This window comes from Metopolophium dirhodum, chromosome 8, assembly GCF_019925205.1.
Source record: "Metopolophium dirhodum isolate CAU chromosome 8, ASM1992520v1, whole genome shotgun sequence".
NCBI classification, from domain to species: Eukaryota; Metazoa; Arthropoda; class Insecta; order Hemiptera; family Aphididae; genus Metopolophium; species Metopolophium dirhodum.
Genome location: NC_083567.1, coordinates 7,858,097 through 7,885,233, shown reverse-complemented (window position 1 = coordinate 7,885,233; position 27,137 = coordinate 7,858,097). Strand labels below are relative to the sequence as shown.

Sequence of the window (27,137 nt, the reverse complement as noted above, 5' to 3'; positions counted from 1 at the left end):
TTAAATATTATTTATATAAAAACATATAGGTTTATGTATAACTACATACGAAAGAACGGACAGTAATACACGTCGATAAAAACCGTATAAATTCCTAATAGGTATACCTAATATACAATATTATGATTATTATTTGTTAAGGCGCCCGGTGCCGATGCCACTTTGTCCTCAAAAATACACTCTGCTGGAATAACATTATAACAATACCGCCTTGTAGAATCAACCAAATTTCATAATTTTTTTTTTAATTGCTAGAGGGAAACATTCTACAGCCCGCATCGATCTCTGTTTTTCAATATTTTATTCTCAAACTTTATAATAAGTCTAAAAAAATACAAGATAAAAAGTATTTTTTCAATACAATTATTTGAAATAAAATACAAAATCAGAGATCGATGCGGGCTGTAGGTAGTCTTCTTCTTTCAGATAAAAAAAATAGTCATCAAAATCCGACAATTCTACAAAGCTTGAGAGTTATACCCGTAAAGTCGTTTTTTTCGATATAATACACCCTATCAACCCTCCCTTAATAGGTATTGGAAAATAGTGGAAAAGTCTTATAATAAATTGAGGTGGCAACTAAAAAATAAAATTCAATTTTCAAATTTTATATAATTGTAGAAAATTTGAAAAACTGGCACCGGGACCCTTAAAACTTAAAAATATATATATAAATGGATGTAAAATAAATATAAAAAAAACTAAGAAAAAAATTACTACAGTAAATATTATAAGAATCACGAAAGCCACAACATCTAAAAAACTGTACAAGTTCTCAAATCATACGCAGAACCACATTATGAAAAGACTTGGTCGTGGGGTGATGGTAATTGTTAAAATTGTATTTCATTTGTATCAAGTAATTGCCTCAAGGTGATGTACAATTTTAAGATAAACAACGGTCGATTTTTCGTGTTCGTGATAATATTCTTAAAAAAAATAATAGGTAAACATATAATTCTTCGTGATCGTTTAGAGGCCTATAGTCTAATAATACAACATAATATTCTATGTATATATATTTAATATATTATAATACTACCCACACTGTTGGGACTCTTGTAATTTTAATTATTTAATTCTATAGTAAAAAAGAGTGAAAAAACCGAACATGTCAAGAACACATTGAACTCCGACTATGCAGTGACTTTTCCAATCAACTTGGACGTGTTTGCAAAAAGGTTTTAGACTTAATACTTAGACGATAATGTTATCACACGTGATATTGTGTATTGAATTATCGGACACAATATATACAGTTCTTAATTAAAAAAATAAAATAAAATAAAAAAGTAAAAGTATTATAATGATAAAGGTGACAACTAAAATATAAAGTTTAATTTTAATTTTCAAGTTTTATAGAATTACGGAAATTTTGAAAATCTGGGACTGGGCCCCTTAATACTACTACTGTATGTTAGAAACTTTTTTAATAATATACACTATCACATAATATATGGTTTGACATAACTAGACTAGATTAGACTAAAATTTTCAAATGGACATTAATAATAATCGGACAGTAAATAAAAGATATTTCAATTTAATTTATAATTTGTTGCATAATTACTCAGAACAATGGTGAATGCCAGTTGTTTTTCTAAATTTAGGTAATAGGTAATTTAAAATCATAAAATAATTAAATTCATTAATAATGATTATAATAATATGGAAATAAATGTATAGAATTAAATACAGTTCTTAATAAAAAAAAAAATAAATAAAATAAAAAACTTAAAGCTAAATTTCATTTGAAATGAGATTTTTTAAAAAGAAGTTAGTAATAGACTTATGATAATCTGGAATATTGTAACGTAGTTTATAATAGGTAATCATACACAATATAAATCTTAACGTCCCTATAAAAAACACAAAATCCCAATTTTTAACCACCTAACTTATGCAAGATGTCTGTATTAACTGTAACATGTAAAATAAGTACCTATGTTATACACGCTATGAGTGGTTATTGTTTATAGTTTATAATTTTTATGAAAACATAGAATCGTGAAGTTGGGCAATGTTATCTTCTCTTGATTGTCGATTTTTCAATTCTTGCTTATACAATTCATACATTTCATTATCAGTCTTCAATTCAAACTTACAAAGCGGACAAAAATTACTCTGAAAAATAAAATAAATATTTTAACAATTTATAGTTACTTAATTTAAAGTTATTAAAATAAATTTTTTCATTACTTTTTCCAGCCATGTTTTTAAACAATTTTCGTGAAATATATGATTGCATGGCATGTTTAGTGCTTTATCATTCAGTTGATATTGCGATAAACAGATTCGACATTGTTCATCTAATAAGTAGGTATACAAATACTTTCAGTAAATATTATTATTTTGGGTACTTTTTGGTTAACGCGACCACAGTATGAACAGATCTACCGGGAACACTCGCTCAGACAATTTAAATCAAAAACATCCCTCCTCGATTTACTTTGTTAAGCCACCTGATACATTGGGTAGGTCTTGGAGTAAAACCATTCTTAAAGCAAATATTATAGACCCAGCACTCGGCGTGGAAATTCCCTTACTATGCTCGCTTGGAAAATTTTAATTGAAAACATCCCTCAACTTAATAGGTATGTAAAACCACCTTGGATAGTTCTAGAGATAAGGTTAGGTTACTCTAATAACTATCCAAGGTGGTTTTACATCATAGCAAATTGAGATATTTTCTATTTAAATTGTCCGAGTGAGTACAGTGAGCAAGGGCTCTGCCAGGGATATATGTAATATGTACTATACTACTATGGTTGGTTGTCGCGATAACCGAAAAGTACCTTATTTTGAGATAACATTTTTACCTATTAGCTCCTCGAATGAAGGTGCTTTCAGTTTTTCTATTTCTGATTTTGATGCAGGAGGTGTGTTTTGAAAATTGATAATGTCACCGTATCGTGCTGGATCGTGGTCAAACAGCATTCTAAATGTTTCTCTCGTTAAGCGTTCTAATCGAACAGTAGGCATTTCGTCTTCTTCAACATGGAGTTCATCAAAATAGCTTGCCATAGCTAGATTTTTTAAATATAAGTATACTAAATGTCATTTACGAATAGATACCAGTCAATTAAACTTAATTACATTATTTACCTTGAATTATTGAAGAAGTTTCTAATTTTTATGATATTATATAAAAATGAGAATGACGAATAAAATTATGACAAAAATAGGAAGTAATTAAAGGAGGTACGCAGTAAAGAATTTTTATTTCAGTTAAAATAAATAATAAGTCATGATTGAGATTGACTCAATGATAATATGATTCACGATTAATATTAACCTCTTTTGACTTTTTTCATTATAATTTATAATTTATGAATATTATTATTTCTTATCAATATGAAAACATCTGTTTAGTTATCAGTTTGTTCTAGTCATCTGAAATTCTGAAACGTGAAGTTAAGAAAATTATTATTCAACTATTATTGTATTAAGCCATTAAGGTCAGTATTCTATCATGTTATATTGTATTAACTATTAATATTGCTTAGATATTGTTTTAAAATCCAGTTCATACAAATTGTGCATTTTTTAGATTACGAATAATTGATAATAAATTATAATAATAACAATAATTCTAGTTACCTATTAACAAATTTATATGCTATTTACTTTTTAGTGTCTCAATTCTTTTAAAATGTCTGAAAACCAACCAAAAGAAGAAAACACACCAAACGCATTATCTGAATTATTGGATGATGCTCTTAAAGATTTTGAAAAACCAGATGAATCAAATGCATCAGTTGATGTATCAAAAATATCTGAAGTCACTAATTTTAGTGCAAGTGATAACTTTTTAAAAGAGAGTCTTGAAGAAACAATGAAATCATTTATGAATAGTGATCAAGCAGAATTAGCCGCTGGCCTACAAGAACTAATTTTAGGAGATGAAGGATCTGATTTACAAACAGTTATCCAAGAATCATTAAAAAGCTTATCAGAAGCGAAACAAAATCTGCCCGAGGGAAGTGATATGACTTCAATGTTTGCCAATATGGGTATTCAAGACGATATAAATTTAGATGAAGATATGCTGCCAATGTTAATGCAATTTATGCAGCCACTGCTGAGCAAGGATGTGCTTTATCCATCTATTAAAGATCTGTGTGATAAATATCCAAAATGGCTAGAGGACCATGAACCAACATCTGATAAAGAAGAATTTGAAAGGTAAGTTATTGACATAGATAATACTTCAACGCATAATAAATACTCGTATGTTATATAAGTTATATTTTATTTTTTAGGTATACACAAATGTTTAGTTGTATAAAAGAAGTCCGAGATCATTTAGAAAATCAACAAGATTCCGATGATGATATCACTAAGACTAGGAAGTTTAAAGAACTCATGGAGTTATTAAAAAAAATGCAAGAATGTGGACAACCGCCAGAGGAATTAATGAGAGATGTAGCTGATGGTAATCCAATACCGGACAATGTTGGCCAATGCTCTCTCATGTAGCAAATGTTTATCTTGAAGTATTATTTTTATTGAGTCTTATTTATTTATTTATTATCAGTTTGATAAATGAAGACTGAATAAATATAGGGTATAGGTAAAAGGGTAGCAGATTTCACCAATGTGAAAGGTAAACTTCCAAAGATAAAATACATCATAATGAAATTTTCTAAATTTTTTTTAACCTCAGATTTTTAGATGTTTTATTAATTAGTTAAATTTTTAACTTATTAAATATTATTGAATCAATTTGCAGATCAAGTATTTCGTGGTTGGTCCTTTAAACCAATATGAAGTATACAATTTTTTTATACATTATTACTTCTATACAAAATGTATTGTATTATGTTGTAATTTATCAAAATTAAATCTGGCTTTTTGTAATTAAAATACAATTATTTAACATATTGTTTAAATTTATTTGGAATTTTTGTTTTTTTACTTATATTAATTAATATATGTATAAAATAATGTTTGAAAATGTATAAGTGTAACATAACATTAGTATGTCATATAATTTAATTTATGTTGCCTTTTAAGATGAACACGATGGCCAATCAATTTTAAGGAAATAATCTGCTACATCTAACAATATCTTTTAAAAACATTTTTATTATTGGATTGGGAAAATTGATTAAATTAAATAACTAGTATTTGAGTGGGATAAATCAAAATGTCTCAATTAGTGGATTCTACATCATAATTGTTATGACTTAAAAAATATTAGTTTTAATTTTATAATATAATTATCATTGACATTATATTATGTATGTTTAAAATTAATCTTCAGACAGGGTTTTTTTTTACTTTGTTAAAGCGTATACTTTATTTAATAATATATTATTATTTAGATTAACAAATATTGTATACCTTGATATTTTCTAAAATATAATATGAAGCATAGTGCTTACATTATTGTCTAGACATTGTGATTATTTATATTATATGTATAATAAAATCAAAATAATAATTAGTAACAAATAATTAGTTATATTATCCTGCTATCGCCTATCCATAACTATTTTATTGTTAATAAACAGTAACATCAAATATGATTAATAGTAACATGAAATATTTTAGATTTTTAGCCAAATTACCTTAGATTAAAATGGAAAATTTCAAATTGAAGAGAATATTTATCAAAAAACTAACTAAAAAAACTCATTCTGGGTCGATTTTTAAAATTGTTTCCTTTTTGTTGTGCGCATGTAAAACTGCTGAGTTTATTAAATTTTTTGGTTTAAAGTTGGTAAATGATATGCATTTGTAGAAAAAAACATACCTATGTAGTAAGTACATCATGGCCATATTAAAATGTCAATGTTTTCTACACGACTTCATAATATAATATAGTTGGCCATAATAAAGTATCCTTTTAATTTTTATAATATCATACAATGAGTCCATAAATTATAAATATAATTACAATCTGTAGGTACAACACGACCATACAATAGATTTTGTTTAATGAAACTGTGTGATTTGTGACGTATAGTAAATACTAAATAGTACATTAGTACCTAATTGATTAATAATTTCGAGATATTTTGGTATTCCGAGTTCCGACAATGAACGCGTTAAGTAAAATATAAAATGTCTAAAAATTAAATAATGGCAAATTGAAAATCCGTGATAAATTAATAATTGTTGATGAAGTAAAGTTAACTTTATCTTTACCATACGTAAATCTAAAAAAAATATTGCCACGGTTAAAGATAATAATTTTTATACTATTTTTTTTTTCTATAGTTTTTTATCTTTATCTTAAAATGGTTGAAATTGCGTTCGAACAAATTATGATATCTTATCTCTGCAGCTCCACCCCCGTATATGATAGCAATTAAAACTGAAATGTAAACAAAATAGAAACAATTGATTTTATAGAAAATAAATTAAATTCCTAGTAATATACTTGACTTTTCCAATTGTCTGATAAACATTTAGTTCGTCAATTTGGGTAAAAAATAAAAATATGAGCGGAAGAAGACTCCAATCCGGTCCTATTACACACCTACAATAACAGACATGTGGACTCCAACAAAAACAAACAAATATGGAGTTGGTGAGTTTTATTTTGGAATTGAGATTATTTAAAATTTATAAGTATTAACTTATATATCATTTTAGTAATATACAACTGGCATGGAGATAATCCTTATGGGTTACATCTTGAAATTGGGGACACTGTCCAGATCCTCGAACAATGCTGTGGTCAGTATGAACATAATATTTTATTATTAATTGGGTACCTGAGTATATTTTAAAGCTATTTTGTATATCATACAGGTTGGTTCAGAGGATTTGTTACTAAAAATCGATCTGTTAAGGTGAGACATTTATATTGTTATTTTTTAAGCGTTAACAATATCATACAAGCACTCTTTTAATATCATATATCCTTTTTGTTAGGGTATATTTCCATCTACATACATCCATTTAAAGCCGTGTCGTGTTGAAAATGAAGGGTAAATTCAACAAATTTATGTATTTTTTGTTATTTTTTAATGTTTATTTCAATTTTAATTTGAAATTTCAGAACTTTTGAAACAGCTATACCATTGGAAGATATGGTTGTACGAGAAGTATCACTGGTTTTACGTGATTGGAATTGTATTTGGAAGTCATTATATGTGGTATGTCAAAAATATATTTACTTTACTTTTACTTTTACCTTTTACATTTAAGTATAAAATATATACATATAAGAATGAATGGAAATAATAGATCCTAACAAACCCTGATAAATACAATAATAATTGAACACATGATTATGTGAAGCTAGTTCTTTCCCCTGTAATTTAACAATTTTAAACAAACATTTAGTTAATTATGATAATATATTATATTAGCTAATTATGAGCATGGTATATTCTTATAATGTTGATATTATAATACAAAAATAATACCTATTATGTTATTTTGTTTTTAATTAATATTTATGTAATAGTCAATATAAATTAATTACATGTATATAATTGTAGGAACGGGAAACATATAAATTTATTACATTACGAAAAGTAATGCGAGAGTTACTGGAATGGAGAAAACAATTAATAACTGGAACATTAACTCAAGATCAAACAAGAGAATTGAAATTAAAAACAACTGCAAAAATTGATTGGGGAAACAGGTAAATATGGAAATATTGCATGTTGATTGCTTTATTCTATTGCTATTAAAAGCAGGGTTACTGGTATTGCTAACAGAATGCGAAGAAAATTGTTATATTTGGAAATTAATATTATCCAAGTGAACATTTTTAGAAAATTAGTTGCTTGTATTGAGTTACTTCTTTTCCATTACATTGTGAAATGCTTATGCCGGGTTACGTTAAATAAGTCACTAAATGTTTAAAGAAACAATTGTGAGCTAGTGCTCCATGATTGGGCCATTCAATTTATTGATTTCTATGCAACTCTACGTAAGAGTTTTTTATATAATATTCATAAGCAACAATAAATATCACTGGAGTTATTTCCATCACTGAATAGTTGAGTAATTCTAAACAATTTTCATAATATTCCAATCATGAGGTACTGACTAAAGTTCACAAATATTATTTTAAACCAAAATGTTCATAAATTGAAAATATTAAATTTTGTGAATTTAAGAAATTAATATTTTTGATAATATGACACCAATTTGTCAAAATATTGCCTCAAAACAGTAACATAATTTAAATTTACAATTTTTTTTTTTTTTTTTATCTTGAATGTCAAATAATAATAAAATATAAATCTGATATGTCAAACCCTCAAAAGTATTGTCTTTTATAATTTTTGTAATAGGGAATTTCACTCTCAGCTTAACCAAAAATCATAAAAATGATTTTTACGTTTTTCTATGTTTGCGTATGGGTTTGAGAGAGAAAACAAATATTGTGTTGACATTATTATGTGGGCCGCAGGTTGCCTCCCTACTCTTAATAATGAATTTATTCAAATTCTTATCTTCTTTTTAGGATTTTTAAGTATACTGAAAGGTGCATATTTTGATATACTTAGATTTTTATACCATTTAAGGAGTGTCATGTGACGATACAAACTTATATTTTTCAAATGAGAACCAATATTTTCCTCTGTAAATTACAGAAAATTTTTTTAAATTAAATTTTGTATATACTAAGGACAATAGTCCTAAAAAATTATTTCACAAAATATAAAATAGATGTGATATTTAATAGTTATTAATCGCGTAATATGAAAAATGTACTTTTAGTTTTAATATAAGAGTGAATAGATCTATTGTCAAATTTAAATAAACAACAGTATCTATATCTGGCTCAGAAGTATTTTTGTAAATTTGTTTAAACTAATAACTTACTTTTAAGTATCAATAATAACAAAAACAACTTCTGATAGAACACAGATCATGTTGTTATATTTAAATTTGATAAGGTTGAGTGATTCTAATATTAAAACTAATGAAACTAAATTCATACACACTTAATTTTCTATAAGATGGAGATAATAAATGCAAGTGACCTAAAAAGAGAATTAATTTAAAATTATGTGTTTTAAAATTAAAAATTTACCTTCTTAACACCAGTTAATATTGAAGCAATCAGGTCCATGGTCCATTTTAAGACATTTAAGAGAACATCTCACCCATACATGTTGTCTCCGTCTTACACAAGTACGGCATAGCAAAAATGTTTTGGCGCAAGAAAGAACCGAGAAAGCTACAGTCATAACTAAGAAACAAAATTTTCACCACATATAAAGGAAAACTTTGGCTGTGAAATATCGTTTTAATTTTTTTGATATCACTTATACAAAAACAGTTCTTATTGTTTCAAATTCCATTACTATTCGTGTCTTTCAAACTTTAATACGTTTTTTTGAAGTTTCGATAATGAAAAAATAAAAACGATATTGCACAGCCAAAGTTCTCCTATTTATGTGGTTAAAATGTTGTTTCTTAGTTATGACTGTAGCGTTCTAGGTTCTTTCTCTCGCATGAACAGTTTTTTCTATGATGTACAATTGTAAGACGGAAAGACACATGCGGGTGCAACGTCCTCTTAATGTTCCAGGGTTACATAAATAATTATTATGTTATAATATATATATAATGTCAATAAATTCTGATGATACATTGTTTTTTAAATATTTGAAAATAGCCACTGAGGAACAGTATAGTTGTACAACAAAATTAATTGTAATTGCTTTAATCCTCAATAGCCTTTTTTCTATTGATTACATTTATGAATGTATGGTTGGCATTTATGATTGGCTTTTAAATATTAATGTGATTTGAAATTGTATTTGCTTCAGTTTTTTATGGTTCATAGTAATGATCTCTTGAATGATTTAAAAACATTTAATTGACAAGGGTCTAAACGTCTAATGTATATTTGTAGTAAAGATTTTTCTTTAGCATTTATGTCACCTAAAATTTAAACAAATATGCACAACTTCCTGATTCATTTGTACCTATGAATGAATATTACCCAATGTAATGTTATCTTTCCGTCCTCTATAATAATAATCAATTATTTAAAAAAATTTTTATAGCATCTATCAACCTAATATAACCTGATATTAGATACAATATTATATTATAAACTAAAATGTTTTATTTTAGCTTTCCATATTTTAAAAGTATATTATAGTTACTTTAAATAAAATATGTTAGATAATAAATACACAGTTATGAACTACATTACATTTCAAAACTTATGTTTTTAAATTTAATACTGAGATTTTAGTATAACATTAGTATAATTTATAATTCAGAATTGCAGAAATTACAAACTATTCAAAATATACAACATTTAAAACGCAAGCATAAATATTAAAGATTAGTAAGATCTTTTGATATCTATGAACTGTGAATAAAACAAGAAATTTGTATGAAGATATAAAAAGTCTGATACAGCGTTAGTTTTATTGAAAAATTATTAATCTAAAAAAAAAAAAGCGCATAAGTGGGTGTTGCTAGTGGTGTACTTAGGGGGTAGGGGTAACAGGGTCGACAAATTTTTAGTTCCCTCAAAAGGGACTTTAATTTATAGGATTTGTTGAGGAATTATATTAGGGATAACTGATATAAGTGATAACCTGTATAATTTTCTTATTATATCTTTTACATTTCTACACATATAATGTATTTTATTATAATATTGTCATATGTACAGTTTAGAAAAAGAAGGCTAAAATCTAAAATTATAATTTATTTTATTAAACTACAAAGGTTGACTTTTTTATTAGGAATAAATGGAGTGGTAATGGTAAAATAAAAGTGTTCTCTAAACTAGTGGAAGCATAAGTGCTCTAAGGGGAAAAATATAAATTTTGGGGTATAATTTTTAACGGATAAAAAGGAAAATTTCTAATTAGAGAAGCCAGAAGGCTTAAAAGTTTTTATGACATTGAGTAAAAGGAAACTGAAAAAAAGGGGCGCCAAAATTGTAAATACGCCTCTGGGTGTAGCTCTGCTGTACAGTAGGCATAGGCGCAAATTGCGTTTGGGATTTGGGGGGGGGGGGGCTAAATATCATTACTTTGATAATATTGACCATTTTAAACAATTTTACCATTAAAATCATTTTCAAATTTTAAATTTAACATATGGTTTATACATACAGTTATTCGTTTTTAAATTATAACAAAATATGAAAATCGTTTCGTGAGAAATCAAGTGAATTTCCAATGTTGTAAAAAATTGAACTTCAAACGTTCATAAAAATTTAATTTGACTTTCAGGTAGACATTTTTTTTTTTTTGATGAAGGTAGACAAAATTATGAGGAATCTTGTTTTAAATTTTAAAATCTTAGATTTAAAAAGAAAATTTTTTATGAATTTCTTACTTAAAATAATTTGATAATTTTCGTGATTTTTGTCAAAATTCGAAGTTTAAATACAATAAAAAAAAAATTGTGACTGTATTTATAATATTTTTCAACTTCCATTGTAACAATATATTAGATATCTTGTATTCAATTTTAAAGCTTTTGACTCAACAAATAAAATTTTATTGGTATTCATAAAAAAAAAATATAGAAAAAAATTTAAAATTGGAAACTGAAAATGTCCGTTAACAGCTCTGAACAAGTCTAAATATTTAACTATTATATAGTGTATGGACTATGGAAAATGATAATATAAACATTCAGTAAAAAATCCTTGTACCTAGACCATTCGCTTTGTCGAAAACCGATTTTGAGTAAAAATTCCCGTCTTTTTCTTAATTTTTTTTCGTCGGAGCTAAAATTACTTGAAAACTACTGGGAGTTTTAAATTTTTAGCTCCCAAATGTACCAACTAGATTTACTTTCCCGTCGTACAAGACACTGAAATTGAAAATCGAAGCATTATTTCGACTACTTATCATGTAAACACCCCCCACCAAAAAAAGATCATTGTAAAATCAATACATTCATCACACCGCTCAGAATCTAAAACTATCAAATAGTATAATAGTATTAACTATTAGTATACCTATTCAAGCATATATGCCTATAGCAGTGTGTAGTGACGTACGCAACTACGCAAGGGTAGGGTTCTAAGGTTCTGACCCCCCCCCCCCCAAAAATGTCTTCCTTTTAACAAAAAAATCTTATTTACCAATATTTCAATACACAGAGTCGATCAATTGTTGATCAATTTTAATAGATATAAAATAAATGGTTTAATATTCCAAATACTTCGATAATCATAGTTTCAGTTTTTTGGCTGATCTAGAATATTGCTAAACGTCTGCCATAATCGTCATATCGGTCTATCTTGTATCATCGTCCATCAATTATTACCATGTTTATTACGACCCGAAGAAGCTCTAAATAGATTACCAGGTGACAGGTGTCCAGGTTAAACACTCGAGTGTTCTAAATGTAGATTAAATTTGAGACTAATTATAATTTGTTGTAACCAATTATATATAAACTGTTTGGAAAAAAATAATGTAAATTATTTACTCAGGTAAACCCCTAACCGAACTAAAATCCTGTATACCCTGGTCTATGTTTTATTGTTCATATAATCATATATCATAAAAAAAAAAGTCAATTGGATTTATATTCATATTAGGTATGTGAATTAAATGTTATGAAATTAATATCACTAGCTAAACATGTACAAATTATATATATTTCTCTTCTTTTAAATATCATTGCAAAGTTTATTAATGAAGTATTTATCTTGTGCACCATCATCTTCGTTCAATATTAAAACTGTTCTAATAGTTAAACACTTATGACTTATAAGTATTAGTATTGCATCATTGATTATAAATCCCTGATTCACTAATTTTATATCTATATATATAAAAATGAATGTTTGTGGGTGTGTGTTCTTTATGCATTCCTAAACCGTTCATCTGATTGCGATGACATTTAGTACATAGATAGATTAGACATCTGGGAAGAAGATAGGCTAATTTAAAAAGGGTAAATTAGAGGTCTGGCCCAGGGAGGTGCTCAAATAACAGGGATTTTAGATTTATGATGGAAATGTTTGTTTGTAAATGGTTGCTATTAGTTTTATAATATTAATAATAATAACTGTTAATGCCTGTTGGCGCTGGAGCACTTCAATGTATTTTATGTACAAAATGTCTCGAACCACGGTTTTGGTGGACCAATTTTTTGGATTGTTTTTTTCTTATTTTTACTTTTTTTATTTTTCTTCTTTATCTACACATACGAATGTTTGGTTTTTTTTTATTCATCGGATTTTAGTATGGTTAGGTATTAATTGATTGTATTAATCCGCCATAAGCTGAATTTTAGTAAAAACGGCAAACTTGGTATACCTTTGATACTTTAGAGTTAAATTATACCTACACTTAGCAGGGGCATACCTAAGGGGGGGGGGGGGGTCTGGACTCTCCATTTATTGACAGAATTTAAAATTCTTAAGATGCAAACCACTGATTGTATACTTTTTACATATTAAAAATTTTAACCAATCTTGAAAAATTCCTGGGTACGCCCCTAACACTTACGTACAAACCACGCGGAGTCCGCGATCTACCGCAGTTAGATTGCCTACCTGATAATATAGGTACTGCTCGCTGCTCGCATAATCATAATTCATAACTCACGGACAACGCCGGTCGGGATGGCTACCTATACATTAAAATATAATATCATTTACACTTCAAAAGACATTGCTTCCGCAGCGTGTTACACCCAAACTCGAGTTGAACGATCACAATTTTTTCCGGGCAACGGGCAACGCCGGGTAATTCGGCTATTTATAATAAATTATTGTAACAACTATTTATAACCAATTAGTTCCAATAAATGAATACTAACTTATCATTAGTAATCACAGTTTTTCACCTTCTTACTATTTATGTATAACATCTAAACATTTTATGGTTACCTAATTTGACTACAAAATGAAACATGACGTGAATAGCATATTTTCTCAATTTTTCAAAGATCATAGAAAAAAATTAATTTGTTCATTGTTGCATGTTTATTGCAAAAAATGAACATCTTCACATATTATTCTTTAATTAAACACGGTCTTATTCACATTCCAAAAAAATTAATTTTCATTGTAATTATTTCTAAACGTTTGCCATTCATCATACCATATTATGTCATTATGTAAATTATTCTTCTTCTTGGGTTTTCCTGCCATCAAGACCATCCCATCACACATCCAATCCTCTAGCCTTCCCTATCCATCGCTCTTGTTTTCCAGTCCCGTCCTCCATTCACTGTTTCCACGTCTTTTCTTATCACATCTTTCCACCTCAATCGGGGACTGGGATCTTCCCAGTGGTCAATTATGTAATTACAAATATTAATTAGTATTTTTTTTAACGTATTCCTAGAAAGTAGAAACTAATAATTGCTATATGAACTAATTTAAAGCTGGGCAGTATCTAGTTGAAAAGTTAAAAGTTACTTGTCGATTTATGGTTATAAACAATTTTAACTGAACTTAGTTAATTTTATAGGGTGTTACCACTGGGTACCTTCCCTAATTTTATCATCATATCATTCTTACTCGTCACACATCAAACCTATTTATTATACTTGAACATGTATAGATTGTAGATTACTTCAATAAAAAAAAAAAAAAAAAAATCCTGAACTTAGTTATTTATCAAAGTAAGTTTTTAAAGATTATATTATAAACATTTATTTATTGAGAACTATTATATGATTGCCTTAAAAAAACATCTATAAAATACATTACTATAGTGGCATTGTACTATAAAATGCTCACGTAGAGCTATTGTGTATTATAGTTGGTCTGCTGCTAAGCTATAAAAGAGGGGTCTAACCAGAAAAAATGAAAAACTTGATTATTAAAATTGAATAAATGGGCCGTTCATGAAATTTGTCAATTGCCGGTTTATTTTACATTTCTCTAATATATAATATATTAAAAATTCCTAAGGTGTGCTCATTGTTAATTTATACTAGAACTCAACTGTTTTCCAATTAGTTACTTTTCCCAGCTTTGAAAAGATTAAATATGTTATTAACCAAAAGTATTTTAAGTTAGCTAGTTTTAGCAAGCACATATTGTCTACAGTTTATTTCATTTAAGCTTATCCGATTAAAAACCTTTTATTATCCTTTTTGTTATTGTATTCCCTAATTGTTTTTTTAATACGTAATTCAACAGTATATTCTCATAGGAAAGTGAAAAGTTTGCAGTATTCGCTCTCCTCTTCTGCCACCACGTTTATTGTGGATTGTGGTTAAAGGGATTTTAACAATTTTCCCACCAACGTAATGTTTGGATTTTTATGCAGAAGCAAAACATGATAAATTATATTACCCACCATATGAAAAAAGAAAATGTATTTAAAAATATTTTGATTAACCCAGTTTAGTTACTAAATTTTTTATTTTATTTGTTCTATATTTCTAATATCTAATTGATAAAACTAAGCAATGTTCATCAACACAAAAGTAAAGGTTCTCTCTTAATACTGGATTAGCTTTAGACCTTAACTACTTGTCTCCAGCATAATGCCTCCCATGTGCCCACACCTTTACATGGTAAATTTAATAGTGAATTTAATGGCAAAAGAAAAAAAAATCCAAATTGATAATTACTCATATCTGTTGTTCAAGTCTAGTGGTACCTTAAAGTATAAATGGTAGTATAAAATAATTTCACTTACAAAAAGGATTGAATTATAAGTGAAATAATAAGATTGTATTAAAATAATAATAGATATTTAATTCTTAGTAAGTGTAATATAACATATAAATAAAATTGTTTAATGTGTATAATCATTAAATAATTCATAGCTTATATAAAATGTATAATTTTCGAGTTCATTCATGTTTTATTTAAAATCATTATTTAATACATAATTAGTCGTTTAAATTTAATAATTAAAACCAAATCATCAATACCGATATTAGGAGACTTTTTATACAATATTTTGTTAAAATAAATCAACTAAATTAATTTTAAAATTTACAGTTCACAATATCTTATCACAATTAATTACAATTTTAATAGAAGTTAACCTCTAATTGAAAATCAAAATAACTTATTAAATACAACTAAAGTTATTGTTTATACTAATTAGCGCCAAGATGCATCATAATGACTGCTAGTCAATCATTTAAATATAAAAGAATACGATATATTTATTTATATGTAGGAATAGTTTGGTTACCAATTGTTTAACATGGAAAATATATAAAAATGTATTAAAATAAAATATGCCGTTGAAAAATTTTGTCTTAGAACTAATTATTGATTACTAGTACAAAATTTGAATAACAGATAAATAACTTAAGGTTCAAAGGTTATGCAAATGGAATGTTTTTCTAAGTATTGAACACAGTTTGAGATTAAAAATTTTCAACTCCAAATGTTTTTCTTATTAGATAAAAAAAAATACAGACATTGATCGATTCTTGTTGTTCATCAAGTCTAAGCCTCAGTTTCTTTGTGAAGTCTCAATTTATCCGAAGGATACATTGGTGATAATTCTAGGGTCGAAGGAGCAGTTGGTAAATTGTTTCCCAGATGTAATCGTGAGCTGAGATCATCTAATACTTCGTTAAACTCTGCCATATTCATATTTTGGCCCAAAAGATGTAATAATAAGAAATCTCCAACCTGAAATAAGATTAATTTTTAAGATATTAGGTAAATATAAAAATCGGTTTTAACCATAAAGAATGTGGTTTTCATTATTTTATCTTTAATCAAAATTAGTTGAACAGGTGAAATAAAAATTAAATTATTAATATAATTATTGATTTGCAGTTAAGCAAAAAAAATCTTTAAAAAAAAATTTTGAAAGTCTACCTGTGTTTTCCTGATAAGTGCTGAAACTGATTGTGGTGTACCAAATTTAAAACGGCGTAGTAAAATTGTTTCTCTAATTGAAGGCAATGTTATAACAGCAATACTGTAGGCCAACGCCATTCCAGATATGACTGCCAATATAATGAACCAAAACCACAAAAATATGTAGATTTTTTCATTCAAGATATTCAATGCCAATACACAAAGTGCATCATGTGTCTGCAATGATCCAGATGGACCAAACTTGTGAAATGTGCATTTGGTTACTCTTGGGAAAACAGATACCATGGGATCAATTCTGTTTTCTTGATCCTCTTGACTGAGTTCTAACACTTTAATACCATATGTGAAAAATTCACCTCCCAAAAAACTGTCAATTAGGAACATGTTTCCAACCACATTCAAAAAATTGAATATCTAAAATTACATCAAACATTAAAATAAATACAAAATTGATGCTTTAATCAATTATTTACTTCGCATAAGAAATATCCAGACGCATAAACATTGTGCATATGTAAAGTTTCAATTAGATATTGAACTAATTGTTTTTGACGACTTTGTCTGTCTTCGTTTTGTCCAATAGAAGCACCACGTACACCGTCAGTGATCATACGAACTTTGCCTTCTTCCCAATTTTTCCATATCCAATGGGGTATATAGAATAAAGCGCCTTGGAAGAATAGCATGAATGGCACCCATTGGTAATATGCATGGTATCGTATTTGATCGGTGCCCTCAGCATAATTAGATACACCAGGGTGAGCAACATGTTTGCCAACACCAACATGTTTATCCGGCAATGTAAACGTATGAGTAATCCAACAAAACGTGTTGATAACATGTTCTGGGATGCCACCATCAGTTATACAGGCTATAGGATCACCTAAATATAAAAAATCCAATATGATTAATAAGTGTGATAAATTCTAAAATTTGGTTTTGGTCTCGACAATAAATGTAACAGTTGCAGTTTAGAATTAAACGCAACAGATCAAAATATATTCTAAAAAAAAAAAAAAATTAAAATTCCCAAGATGCATACAAATCTAATTTACTATATATCAGAACATTTTTTTATTTTTTGAGGCAACAAAGGGAATTTATATCCTGGTCCAACAGTTACGTCACTTTGTAATGTTAATTTGTTTTTATGATTAATAATCTACTCTTCCAACAACCCATTCACTTGCTTATTATTTATATAGGTCCAGGGTCAATTGAAAGGAATTGCCTGCTTTATTACAAACAATAATAAAGCAGCGTTCACCCGTCGCGAGTTGTTGTTCTCCGAATAAGTTTCAATTTTATTTAAAATTCGCGTCGGAAAAACTATTGTAAAATGTCACACTCACCGATTAGATTGTTAGCCGTGACCAGTATACAACATCCAAAGAGTATCGCCGTGGTGAGCCTGTAGTGCGCTCTGAACACGGCGTTGTCGATGTTGGCCTTGTCCACCACGTAACGCACCTTAATGAAGCCGGCCACAGACGACAGCATCGGAAATAAGGCCATATCGTCGTCCTTTGTGCGTTACAACACAATGATAGAATCTAAATGCAAAACGACGATTAGTTTTTATTCATCGACGATTTCCCGAGTATTGTTAAGATGATCGTTGGACGTTCAAACGTCGTACGAATCGCGCGAAAATTGAAAAACCACGGCCGGCTAATCGGGGGGCGGGGAGGTGTAGAAAAATAACAACGAAAATCCACACCGTCCTCTGGCATGCCACTGGACATCGGCAGAGCTGGTATGCCGTTTGCCTGTATAGATATATTATAGACCCGCAGTAACAGGTATCTGTTGTCTGATGTCAACAGCCTCCCGTGCTGTGCCGTGCCACTTGCTACGGTCCTCCTTCCCCCTGCCACTCCCACTCCTTTAGCCCCGCCGCAGCACCACGAATGCACCGGAGTTCTCAGACGGTTGCCCGTTGTCTATTATTATGCTCAAAACTGGTTTTTCGACCCGATCGCACGCACACATAATATCACATACGCGCACGCATACCCGTAATAATAATTCCGACGTGTATGCTGTATATATTATTGTTGTTAAATGTGTGTGTATATATATATATATATATATGTATATAAAATATGTCTTCGGGTGAAATAAATCGTACGCTGTTGTGCTGTACACGGCCGACGGCCGTAAAGGTACGCCGCCAAGTGACTCATGTAGTCATGTAGTATGTACCCATTACAATATGCACCGATCATTCTTCGAATTTTCCTCGTTCACCTATTGGCTATAACACTGCGCACACCAGCAACAATGACGTGGGACTCGAACGATATTCCGTTGCACAACGTTTTATTACTTGTAAATAAATTGTAATAATGATTCATTTCACTCCCCCCGGTTCCGCGTCCCCTGACGAATTCGTCGCAGACGCGGCAGATGTTCCGAGATACCGCCATCGTCACCGGTCGTGTTTTTATTAAATCAAGAGTCTTTATCACATTATCAAGGGAAAATAAGATATAAGGGATGTTTTAGGGGTAATATAATATTTTAATAAATCTAAATGGCTTTTCTCCCCAAAAATATCCTCCGGAATTCTGACGCACCTCCTACTCTATTCACATATTTATAATATGACAACACGAGCACCAGGCACGACGACGACGACGCGTGCGCACATCATACCTGTTTACCTATCACTGTAATACACGCGTGTTACCTATATACATAATAATAATATTATGTACACACAAAACATAATTATCATTTGGTAGGTACCTGTACAATAATACTTATGTAAAAACACAAAAAGCACGTTTACACACTGTGTGATGGGCAAACAATGGGAAGCGGCGACGCGCCAGACGTCATTCGCTATACGTCAGGTGTTCGCAGCGGCATAGATCGAACAGCAGCAACAAGTCGTCGCGTAAAATATTATTGAATGAGAACGAAATACGTATTAATATTATAAATTATTATTATAACAATATTGATTGAAGGAAAAAACCACAACAAGACCGCAAACCGTATCTCGCACTATCGCAGTCGTTATTAAATGTATCATATTATAATATGTACACCGTACAACAAAGATATTATTGTTGTTAAGGCGCACGAGGAAAATAATTATATTAAAATCGTGTGAAACTAACCAGTCCGTCAGCAATGCCTCGGCGAAATATCGTGTATCGTCGTCGTCGTCGCCGTCGTGTTTGTCGTTACTTCGCGTGTAACACGTATCGGTTGGCGATGGTCCGCACCCAGTCGATGCAGTCGCCGTTACTAGTGGTTCGCCGTTCGTCGACTGTATCGAACCGGTGGACGACGAACGCGCGCCGCGCCGCACGGGTTGGTCGCCGCCGCTGGAACGCAGAGCGCTCGGAACCGGTATCCGCCGCGCGCTTGACGATATTATGTGTTCACCACCGCGTTACACGCCAAGCCGGTGTTCGGCGGTGCAGACTACGGATAGGACCGCGTGCGTGGAGGGGATTTACGAGACGGATTTCCGATCGAGACTATGCGTTATAATAATATTATTAGTGATTAGTTATTACGATGGATTTGCTGCCGAAATCCGTCCTGATATTAGTGGAAACTGGAAATAATCTAGTCGACCGCGTTCGTCTGCATTTTACGGAAACGCGCCACCGGTTCGGGCCGGTAGGTGGCGCCACCCCCCGACAGTTTTCGTCGGACGGGTTGCGTTTTTCACATTTTCATCTACCGTGATTTAAGATATATATATATATATATATAATCGTGTCATACTGCCATCTACCTATAAATTATGATAATATGCAAGCAAACCGCTGCGATTATAATATTACATTTTGTTATTTCCTCGAGGTGACTCGAGCGGGCAAATCGGTAACATACGAATTTTAAATCGTTGTTACTTGTTGATGTTGTTGTTTAAATGTTACAAATAATTATCGTCTTAGAACATGCACAGCGGTAACATTGATAGGCGCATGCGGTGTACTGCCGTTGTGAAAAATAGAAAGTTAGGACGCGGTGAGAATTCGTTTAGGAGGTGTATATAATGTGATAATATTATATAAAGTAAACAACGGATTTCCGTGCACTGTATAATAAATTGTATTGTTCTCGCTGTGGGAACCGAGTATAAAGTATATTTGTTTCATCATGGTGAAGAGTAAGATACGATTTATACATCGTCGGAATTCTACTGTATAGGTTTACATAAAAATCGTCAACATTTGGTAGAAACTAAGCTTGCTAAACGCTTATTATTCTATATAGCTCGTTATTTTGCTGTTTCTCCTCGAAAACTACTGCTCCAAGACAATTATACAATTTTTCCATCTTATTTTAGTTGCAGGAATTTTTTTAATATTTGAAAAACTGGTTTCTGATAGGCAACAATGCCTCCACAGCTCCGCTAAAAATCTAAAATGTCTACACAGAGCAGATACTTTAAATTATAATATTATAATTACACATAAAAATATGATTTGAACATCGAAAAATATAACAATTTTATAATTTCGAGGTCCTTAGGAATCTTGTAATTGTTTGTTTAAATTATACATAAATACATTACCTTACATTTTTGTTAGTAAATTAGTAAAGATGACTACATAGGCGCAAATTAAAATTAAAATTTGAGGGGCAGAATATTTTTTTAGCAAACCAGTGAGCGCTATCCACACTCATCCCTGTTTAAATTGTACCTATTCTAAAAAATCAAAAATACTTTTCATAATGAAATTTATTAAGCGATCAATACAAATAAAATTGTTTTAAAATTTGTAGTTATAATAATACCAATATTATTATATAATATCTCCGCCCAGTTGAGGATTTTGTTATATGGAATATAACCTTATTATAGTTATTATTGCTATTATTTATATTTTCAGAACCCCAGCGATAATTTATATTTTAACCAACATCGTGAAATAGACGTACCAACTACAAAGTTTGTAAGAAACTAAGAACATTAAGTATATAAATGTAAAATGGGAGTTAATAATTAGGGCTGTGAATTCAAAGCATTAAAAACTCGAAAATCTCGAAAAATGTACAGAACGTGAAAATATTATTGACAAGATGAACATTAAATAAATAAAAATTATGTGTATACAAATATTTAACTAATAGAAACTATTAAAATGACCAAAAAAATAATAATAGTTGTAAAAATGATCTAAAAAGGTGAAAAAAACCTAATAAATTAAAAAGCAAAAAAATGCTAAATAAGTTTTAAAATTAAATTCATTAGTAGCTAATTCATACGTATGTGTTCAAGAAGCTATGATTTACAGTTTTTTTAAAAAAATAATATATTTTATTATCATTTCACTACCCTAGTAATAATATTAATAATATACCTTCCCATGATATCTATATGTAAATGTTAAAAATGTATTACAATTATTGTTATTCCATTTACAAAATAACATAATATAAACATATTCCTACACATTTTTTGAAATATTATGAGCACGTGATACCCGCATGTGTTGTCTCCGTCTTACAAGTGCATAACATAGCACATTTTACGCTTAGCAAAACACGTGTAGCTCCGTTACTTTAAAAATTAGTGTGAATTTACCTCTTATAAAATCTAAAGGTAAAATTATTATCTAGACAACCTCTTGAGCTTTTTATTATATTTTAATTTTTAAGCGAGTTATGTGTAATTTGAAATGTACGGACAATTTACAATTTTAAGATACTCATAGCTCGCTTTAAAATTAAAATATAATAAAAAGCCCTTGAGGTTGTCTAGATAATAATTTTACCTTTAGATTTTATAAGAGGTCAATTCACTCTAATTTTTAAACTAACGGAGCTACACGTGTTCTGCTTCGCGTAGAATTTGCTATGTTACGCACTCGTAAGACGGAGACAACACATGCTGGTATCACGTCCTCTTAAGTACTGAATTTCGGGTCGGGCTAAGTGGTAGTCGGAATAAAAATCCCCAGACTACAATATTACTCACAACCACATGCAAACGGTTGTACAAATATTGTTTAAACGTTAATTAGTATATATAATTAACATTTACCGCATTATTAATATTTCATTATAAATACATAGGTATATTATATTATATTATACTATATTATATTTTTATATCATTCAAAGAAATTATTTATAGTAATAATAGAATATTAATGATAATATAAATACTATTTTGTTTTAAATTACGATAATATATTATATGTAATTCAACTTGACTACAAAAGTTTGCAAATTATAATATTGTAGTTTAAAATATCACGAATATAGCATATACAAATATTTCCAATGATCGATACGTCAAATAATACAGTTAAAAACATAGTATACAAAAATATTATACAAAATATAGGTAATAACAATAATAATTATCATACAATAATCTATTGAACGTAGGCACAAGGCACTTACCTACAGTAAAAATAGCATAGTGAATAACTTTAAGATTAATATTAATCTAGACGTATTTTCATTGTTACATAATATTTGACGTATCGATCATTTGAAATATTTTTATATTATGCTATATTTGTGATGGTGAGTAGGTAGGTACATTATCAATTTATTATAATTTCAATTTTAAACTACAATATTATGATTTGCAAATTTTGTAGTTAGGTTGAATTACACATAATATATTATCGTAATTTAAAACAAAATATTATTTATATTATCATTAAAATTATATTATTACTATAGACAATTGTTTGAATGATTTAATATACGTATTTGTAATTAAATATTAATAATGTGGTAAATGGTAATTATAGATACTAATTAACGTTTAAAAAATATTTGTTCAACCATTTGCATGTGGTTGTGAGTAATATTGTAGTCTGGGGATTTTTTTCCGGGATTCGGCTAAGTCACCCGATTTGCGCCTATGAATTACATATTTAGAAAATCCTGCGGTATTAACGAATTAATATATTATTACGCAACAACCATTTTTCTCCCATAAATCGATCATCTCAGTAGTATTTTATAACGACTAAGAAATACCAACTTAAATATTATATTATAGTATAGTAGTGTTGTAGACGGTAGTGTTTTAATTTGATCAAATTAGGACAATTAATAGGTTTATCAATATGTTTTGAATTACCTATTGGTAATACATATTATGTGTAATATTTTAATTTTAAGCTGATACACCATTCAATAGGTATAATTTAATACAACTAACCACCAATTTTCCCCCTCCCCTTCCACCGTTGTACAAATTTGCAATACATGTATACATATATTTAGAACCTACATGCTATTCCCGATACTTCATCAGTCATGGCCCATATTGATTGAAGTTTAACAGTTGGATAACACGATAAGTAGTTTACTAGTTTCTCAATACATTTAAATTGTTTTTGTCAAACCTATCGAGTAGTTTAGATCGTCTTTTATTGTTTCATATTCATAATATAATGTTTAATAATGTCTGAAAAGTGTCAAATACTTGACTGTCTGTGACGTGGACTTTATAGTCAAATACTCGAATAGTCAAATATCTCTGTAGACATTTAATAAACAACGGCACTTTTTGGAATTTAAACCTATGGTCCTGTACGGTTAACACTACCATTGTTTATTCAATATTACAAAACTCTTCTTCGTAATTTCAAAAATATGACATTCAAATATTTTAAAAATACCACAGAAGAACGATTGTTGGTCGATATTGCAGGGAAGCACGGATGCGTCAATGCATCACAAAATGCACCACCTGTGAAAATATTTTTAATAATTTGGATTTAAATGACAAAATATAAATATTCCTTCTCTAATGATTTATTTTCATTAGTATGGACAAAATATTAAAATTTTGATAAACTGTCGCACTCTGGTATTGACACAATTATTAATTAGTAATTACAATTATGGATGGACCCGGGGCGAATATCGCATATTTTCAAAAAATGAAATCTAATATAGGTGTATTTGTGTGTGTGTTAAAGAATAATTTATACAGTTATGTTAAAGACAACATTGTAATAAATGAATAAATACCAAACATTAAACTCAAAACATAAAACCTACTGATATCAAATATTAAAAAAAAAATAAAAAACATATTTAATCTTAAGGTTATGATAGCCTACCACTGAACCAGCCCATGGAATGGACGAAAATACCATCCGATAGGGATTTTAATTTTACTAACGTTGACAATTTGATATCATAACAAATTACATAATCGTGCTATATGCGTAATAATCTATTTTGTTCATCCTGGTTGAACTTGAGTGGTCGAAACATTTGATATTTGATATGTGTTTATATTATTATTATTTATATTGCGATTTGTGATTAATAAAGTAGTTTTTATAGTTAACAAAAATTTGTTAAATTTTATTATACTGATCATTGATGTGTAACGATTTAAATATAGTGTTAGGGGTGGGGGGAAAATGCCCTACGTATTATATTATATTAAAGGAATTTTGCACCACCTAGGTAGTGAGATACTCTACTGTTTCTCTGTTAGTCATTGATGTCAAGAAATGATTGACCGTGTATACAAGGGCGGGGTACATTATTTATAGAATAATATAGTTTAATAAGTAATAACACATTATTCTACAATACACTACTGTATACCTATACTCGTATTTTTTATTATATTTTTCGAAATTGTGACCTCGATAATTTTACTTTATTGTTATTATTATTATTATTATTATTATCTTATTGGACCGTGTTTCGTGAATTTTTTTTTTTTTTTATATCAAAGTATTATGTTTTTGATAATTGTTGTGAAATTTGTCATGAAATACGGAAATTAGCAATTATTGTTGTTTTGGCCCCTTATGTCAGTTAATATTGGGAGCTACGCACTGCCCTCCCGGTAATTGCGCCACTGTTTATCACCACGTCAGATATTATAGACTTATTAAATTTGCACCTCTATGTACCTACATGTACGTCATTCTTTTAACTTTATACAAGACTTTTGTGTAAGATTTAGAACTAAAATATATTTAAGTATAAAAAATTAATAAAATAAAATAATTTAAATTAGTTTATTGAAATATAAACAGTTTATACAAAATGAATAAATTTGTATCTGTGTATAGTATAAATGTATAATATACGTAAATATGTTTACAATTTGGACTAAACCTTATATACAATATACTTATTTAATTTCCTGAAAAGTTCCAAATTCCCAGTGTTAAATTTGAGCTAAAAAAATAACCTTACCTATACGTATAGCAGATAGCTATTAGCTGATGAACAAACATTTTAAATAATGATCTGATTAAACATTATAACAGATATGTAGTTATGTAAATTGACTATATTATAAAGACTATTATTCATCCAGTGGCGTATTAAGGGACCATGACCGTGCTCATGGTAGTGGGGGATTCATATAGGGTTTAACGGGTTTTCACGTGCCCGTTTTCAAGTGCGCCGATAGCCCCCTCTCTGGCCAACTAAATATGTTCCTAGAAATTATCCTCAACCTTCCCGCCCCCCTCCCCCCATTGAAAATTCCTGAAGACGCCACTGTAAAAAGGGACCCCTATTAAAGGTCCAGAGATACTGGAACCTTCTGCCCAGAACCGGCAGAACCAAAAAAGAAAAGATTACCAAATATACTGACATTTATGCCGATATATTATTACGATTAGATAGATTTAGTTTTATCTTGTAATCACTATTGTTTAAATACCTACCTACTTTATTTTCTATTAAATTGTTATCCTCACATTTTAAATAGGTAGATACCTAACTTTTTTGATTCTGTTACTGGGTAGTATTAACTAGTATATTGCGTTCATATAATACACCAAGGACAGATTTAAATAAATAAAATATTGTACGTATATTCTGTACATATATAATATACACTAATGGTATCTACTGTATCATGCAATATAGGTCATACAAAATAATAACTATTGATAATTAGTGAACTATAAAATTGTGACTTTATAATTTATTTAAGCGTAATATACCTAATAATATTATGTACCTTCCCACCAATAAGGTATAGTAAACACTGAAAACTAGATATATTATAATCATGTTAACATATTGCTGTATAATAGTTGTTGGACGTTATATTATTAAAATATGTTGTATTTCGTATTAGTCTTAACGATTCAATTTACATAATATATTGGCTGTTGGTATTTCGTGTGTGTGCAAATTAAACAGTCGTTGAACTTGTTTTAAATCTTTCGTGCTGGGTACTTGGGTCGTTAATAATGCTGTAGTGAACTGATCTTATATTCATTATTGGTAGCTCCTGTGGTTTCAATATAATATTATAATAATATGTTATACGTTTATTATTATTAGTATCAACTTACTTTCATCGATGTCATTGAACATTATCATTTCATTTGAAACCTTCTGAACACACACGTGGTCAAAATATTATGAATGTTCTTATTTTGTTTTTTAATTTTTTGTTAATATAAAAAAAACATTGTTG

At 29.1% G+C, this 27,137-nt stretch overlaps 4 protein-coding genes across 7 annotated transcripts in view; 2 read left to right on the top strand and 2 right to left on the bottom strand.

Annotated features, from left to right (window-relative positions):
• Positions 1–1,633: 1,633 nt before the first annotated feature.
• LOC132951488 (E3 ubiquitin-protein ligase RNF181-like) lies at positions 1,634–3,264 on the bottom strand. Of its 2 annotated transcripts, none has more exons than XM_061023316.1 (4): positions 3,106–3,264; positions 2,820–3,026; positions 2,200–2,309; positions 1,634–2,124 (listed from the first exon to the last, which is right to left on the bottom strand). In XM_061023316.1, exons 2-4 carry the CDS (start codon positions 3,022–3,024, stop codon positions 1,990–1,992), a joined length of 450 nt encoding a protein of 149 aa, XP_060879299.1. In that variant the 5' UTR covers positions 3,025–3,026; positions 3,106–3,264; the 3' UTR covers positions 1,634–1,989. The 2 variants fall into 2 exon arrangements, with proteins under 2 accessions (XP_060879299.1, XP_060879300.1); XM_061023317.1 differs by having other exon boundaries at positions 2,820–3,050; positions 3,106–3,262.
• A 94-nt stretch (positions 3,265–3,358) lies between these two features.
• On the top strand, positions 3,359–5,443 carry LOC132951487 (peroxisomal biogenesis factor 19). The gene is made up of 3 exons (XM_061023315.1): positions 3,359–3,458; positions 3,635–4,185; positions 4,263–5,443. The coding sequence occupies exons 2-3, from the start codon at positions 3,653–3,655 to the stop codon at positions 4,477–4,479; spliced, it is 750 nt and encodes a 249-aa protein (XP_060879298.1). The 5' UTR covers positions 3,359–3,458; positions 3,635–3,652; the 3' UTR covers positions 4,480–5,443.
• An 872-nt stretch (positions 5,444–6,315) lies between these two features.
• The window catches only part of LOC132951486 (dedicator of cytokinesis protein 3), a 35,581-nt gene continuing 14,759 nt past the window's right edge, over positions 6,316–27,137 (top strand). For both annotated transcript variants that reach the window (XM_061023312.1, XM_061023311.1), the window contains exons 1-6: positions 6,316–6,538; positions 6,604–6,687; positions 6,763–6,803; positions 6,886–6,941; positions 7,013–7,109; positions 7,458–7,606. In XM_061023312.1, the coding sequence (XP_060879295.1) occupies positions 6,502–6,538; positions 6,604–6,687; positions 6,763–6,803; positions 6,886–6,941; positions 7,013–7,109; positions 7,458–7,606 (464 nt within the window). In that variant the 5' untranslated portion in view covers positions 6,316–6,501. The remainder of the gene's footprint in view (positions 6,539–6,603; positions 6,688–6,762; positions 6,804–6,885; positions 6,942–7,012; positions 7,110–7,457; positions 7,607–27,137) is intronic.
• LOC132950544 (innexin inx3) lies at positions 15,614–20,128 on the bottom strand. 2 transcript variants are annotated; one of them, XM_061022051.1, is made up of 5 exons: positions 19,855–20,128; positions 18,079–18,279; positions 17,200–17,609; positions 16,724–17,140; positions 15,614–16,531 (listed from the first exon to the last, which is right to left on the bottom strand). In XM_061022051.1, the coding sequence occupies exons 2-5, from the start codon at positions 18,239–18,241 to the stop codon at positions 16,343–16,345; spliced, it is 1,179 nt and encodes a 392-aa protein (XP_060878034.1). In that variant the 5' UTR covers positions 18,242–18,279; positions 19,855–20,128; the 3' UTR covers positions 15,614–16,342. The 2 variants fall into 2 exon arrangements, with proteins under 2 accessions (XP_060878034.1, XP_060878035.1); XM_061022052.1 differs by lacking the exon at positions 19,855–20,128 and adding an exon at positions 19,478–19,760.

What these genes read in the sequence shown, in the direction of transcription:
- LOC132951488 (XM_061023316.1), bottom strand. Translation starts at nt 3,024, where the DNA reads ATGGCAAGCTATTTTGATGAACTCCATGTTGAAGAAGACGAAATGCCT. An exon ending in TTCATTCGAGGAGCTAATAG is followed by an intron (nt 2,310 to 2,819) that starts GTAAAAATGTTA and finishes CCTACTTATTAG; the next exon opens with ATGAACAATGTCGAATCTGT. An exon ending in TAAAAACATGGCTGGAAAAA is followed by an intron (nt 2,125 to 2,199) that starts GTAATGAAAAAA and finishes TTTATTTTTCAG; the next exon opens with AGTAATTTTTGTCCGCTTTG.
- LOC132951487 (XM_061023315.1), top strand. Translation starts at nt 3,653, where the DNA reads ATGTCTGAAAACCAACCAAAAGAAGAAAACACACCAAACGCATTATCT. An exon ending in GATAAAGAAGAATTTGAAAG is followed by an intron (nt 4,186 to 4,262) that starts GTAAGTTATTGA and finishes TTTATTTTTTAG; the next exon opens with GTATACACAAATGTTTAGTT.
- LOC132950544 (XM_061022051.1), bottom strand. Translation starts at nt 18,241, where the DNA reads ATGGCCTTATTTCCGATGCTGTCGTCTGTGGCCGGCTTCATTAAGGTG. An exon ending in CTGGATATTTCTTATGCGAA is followed by an intron (nt 17,141 to 17,199) that starts GTAAATAATTGA and finishes ATGTAATTTTAG; the next exon opens with ATATTCAATTTTTTGAATGT. An exon ending in CACTTATCAGGAAAACACAG is followed by an intron (nt 16,532 to 16,723) that starts GTAGACTTTCAA and finishes ATCTTATTTCAG; the next exon opens with GTTGGAGATTTCTTATTATT.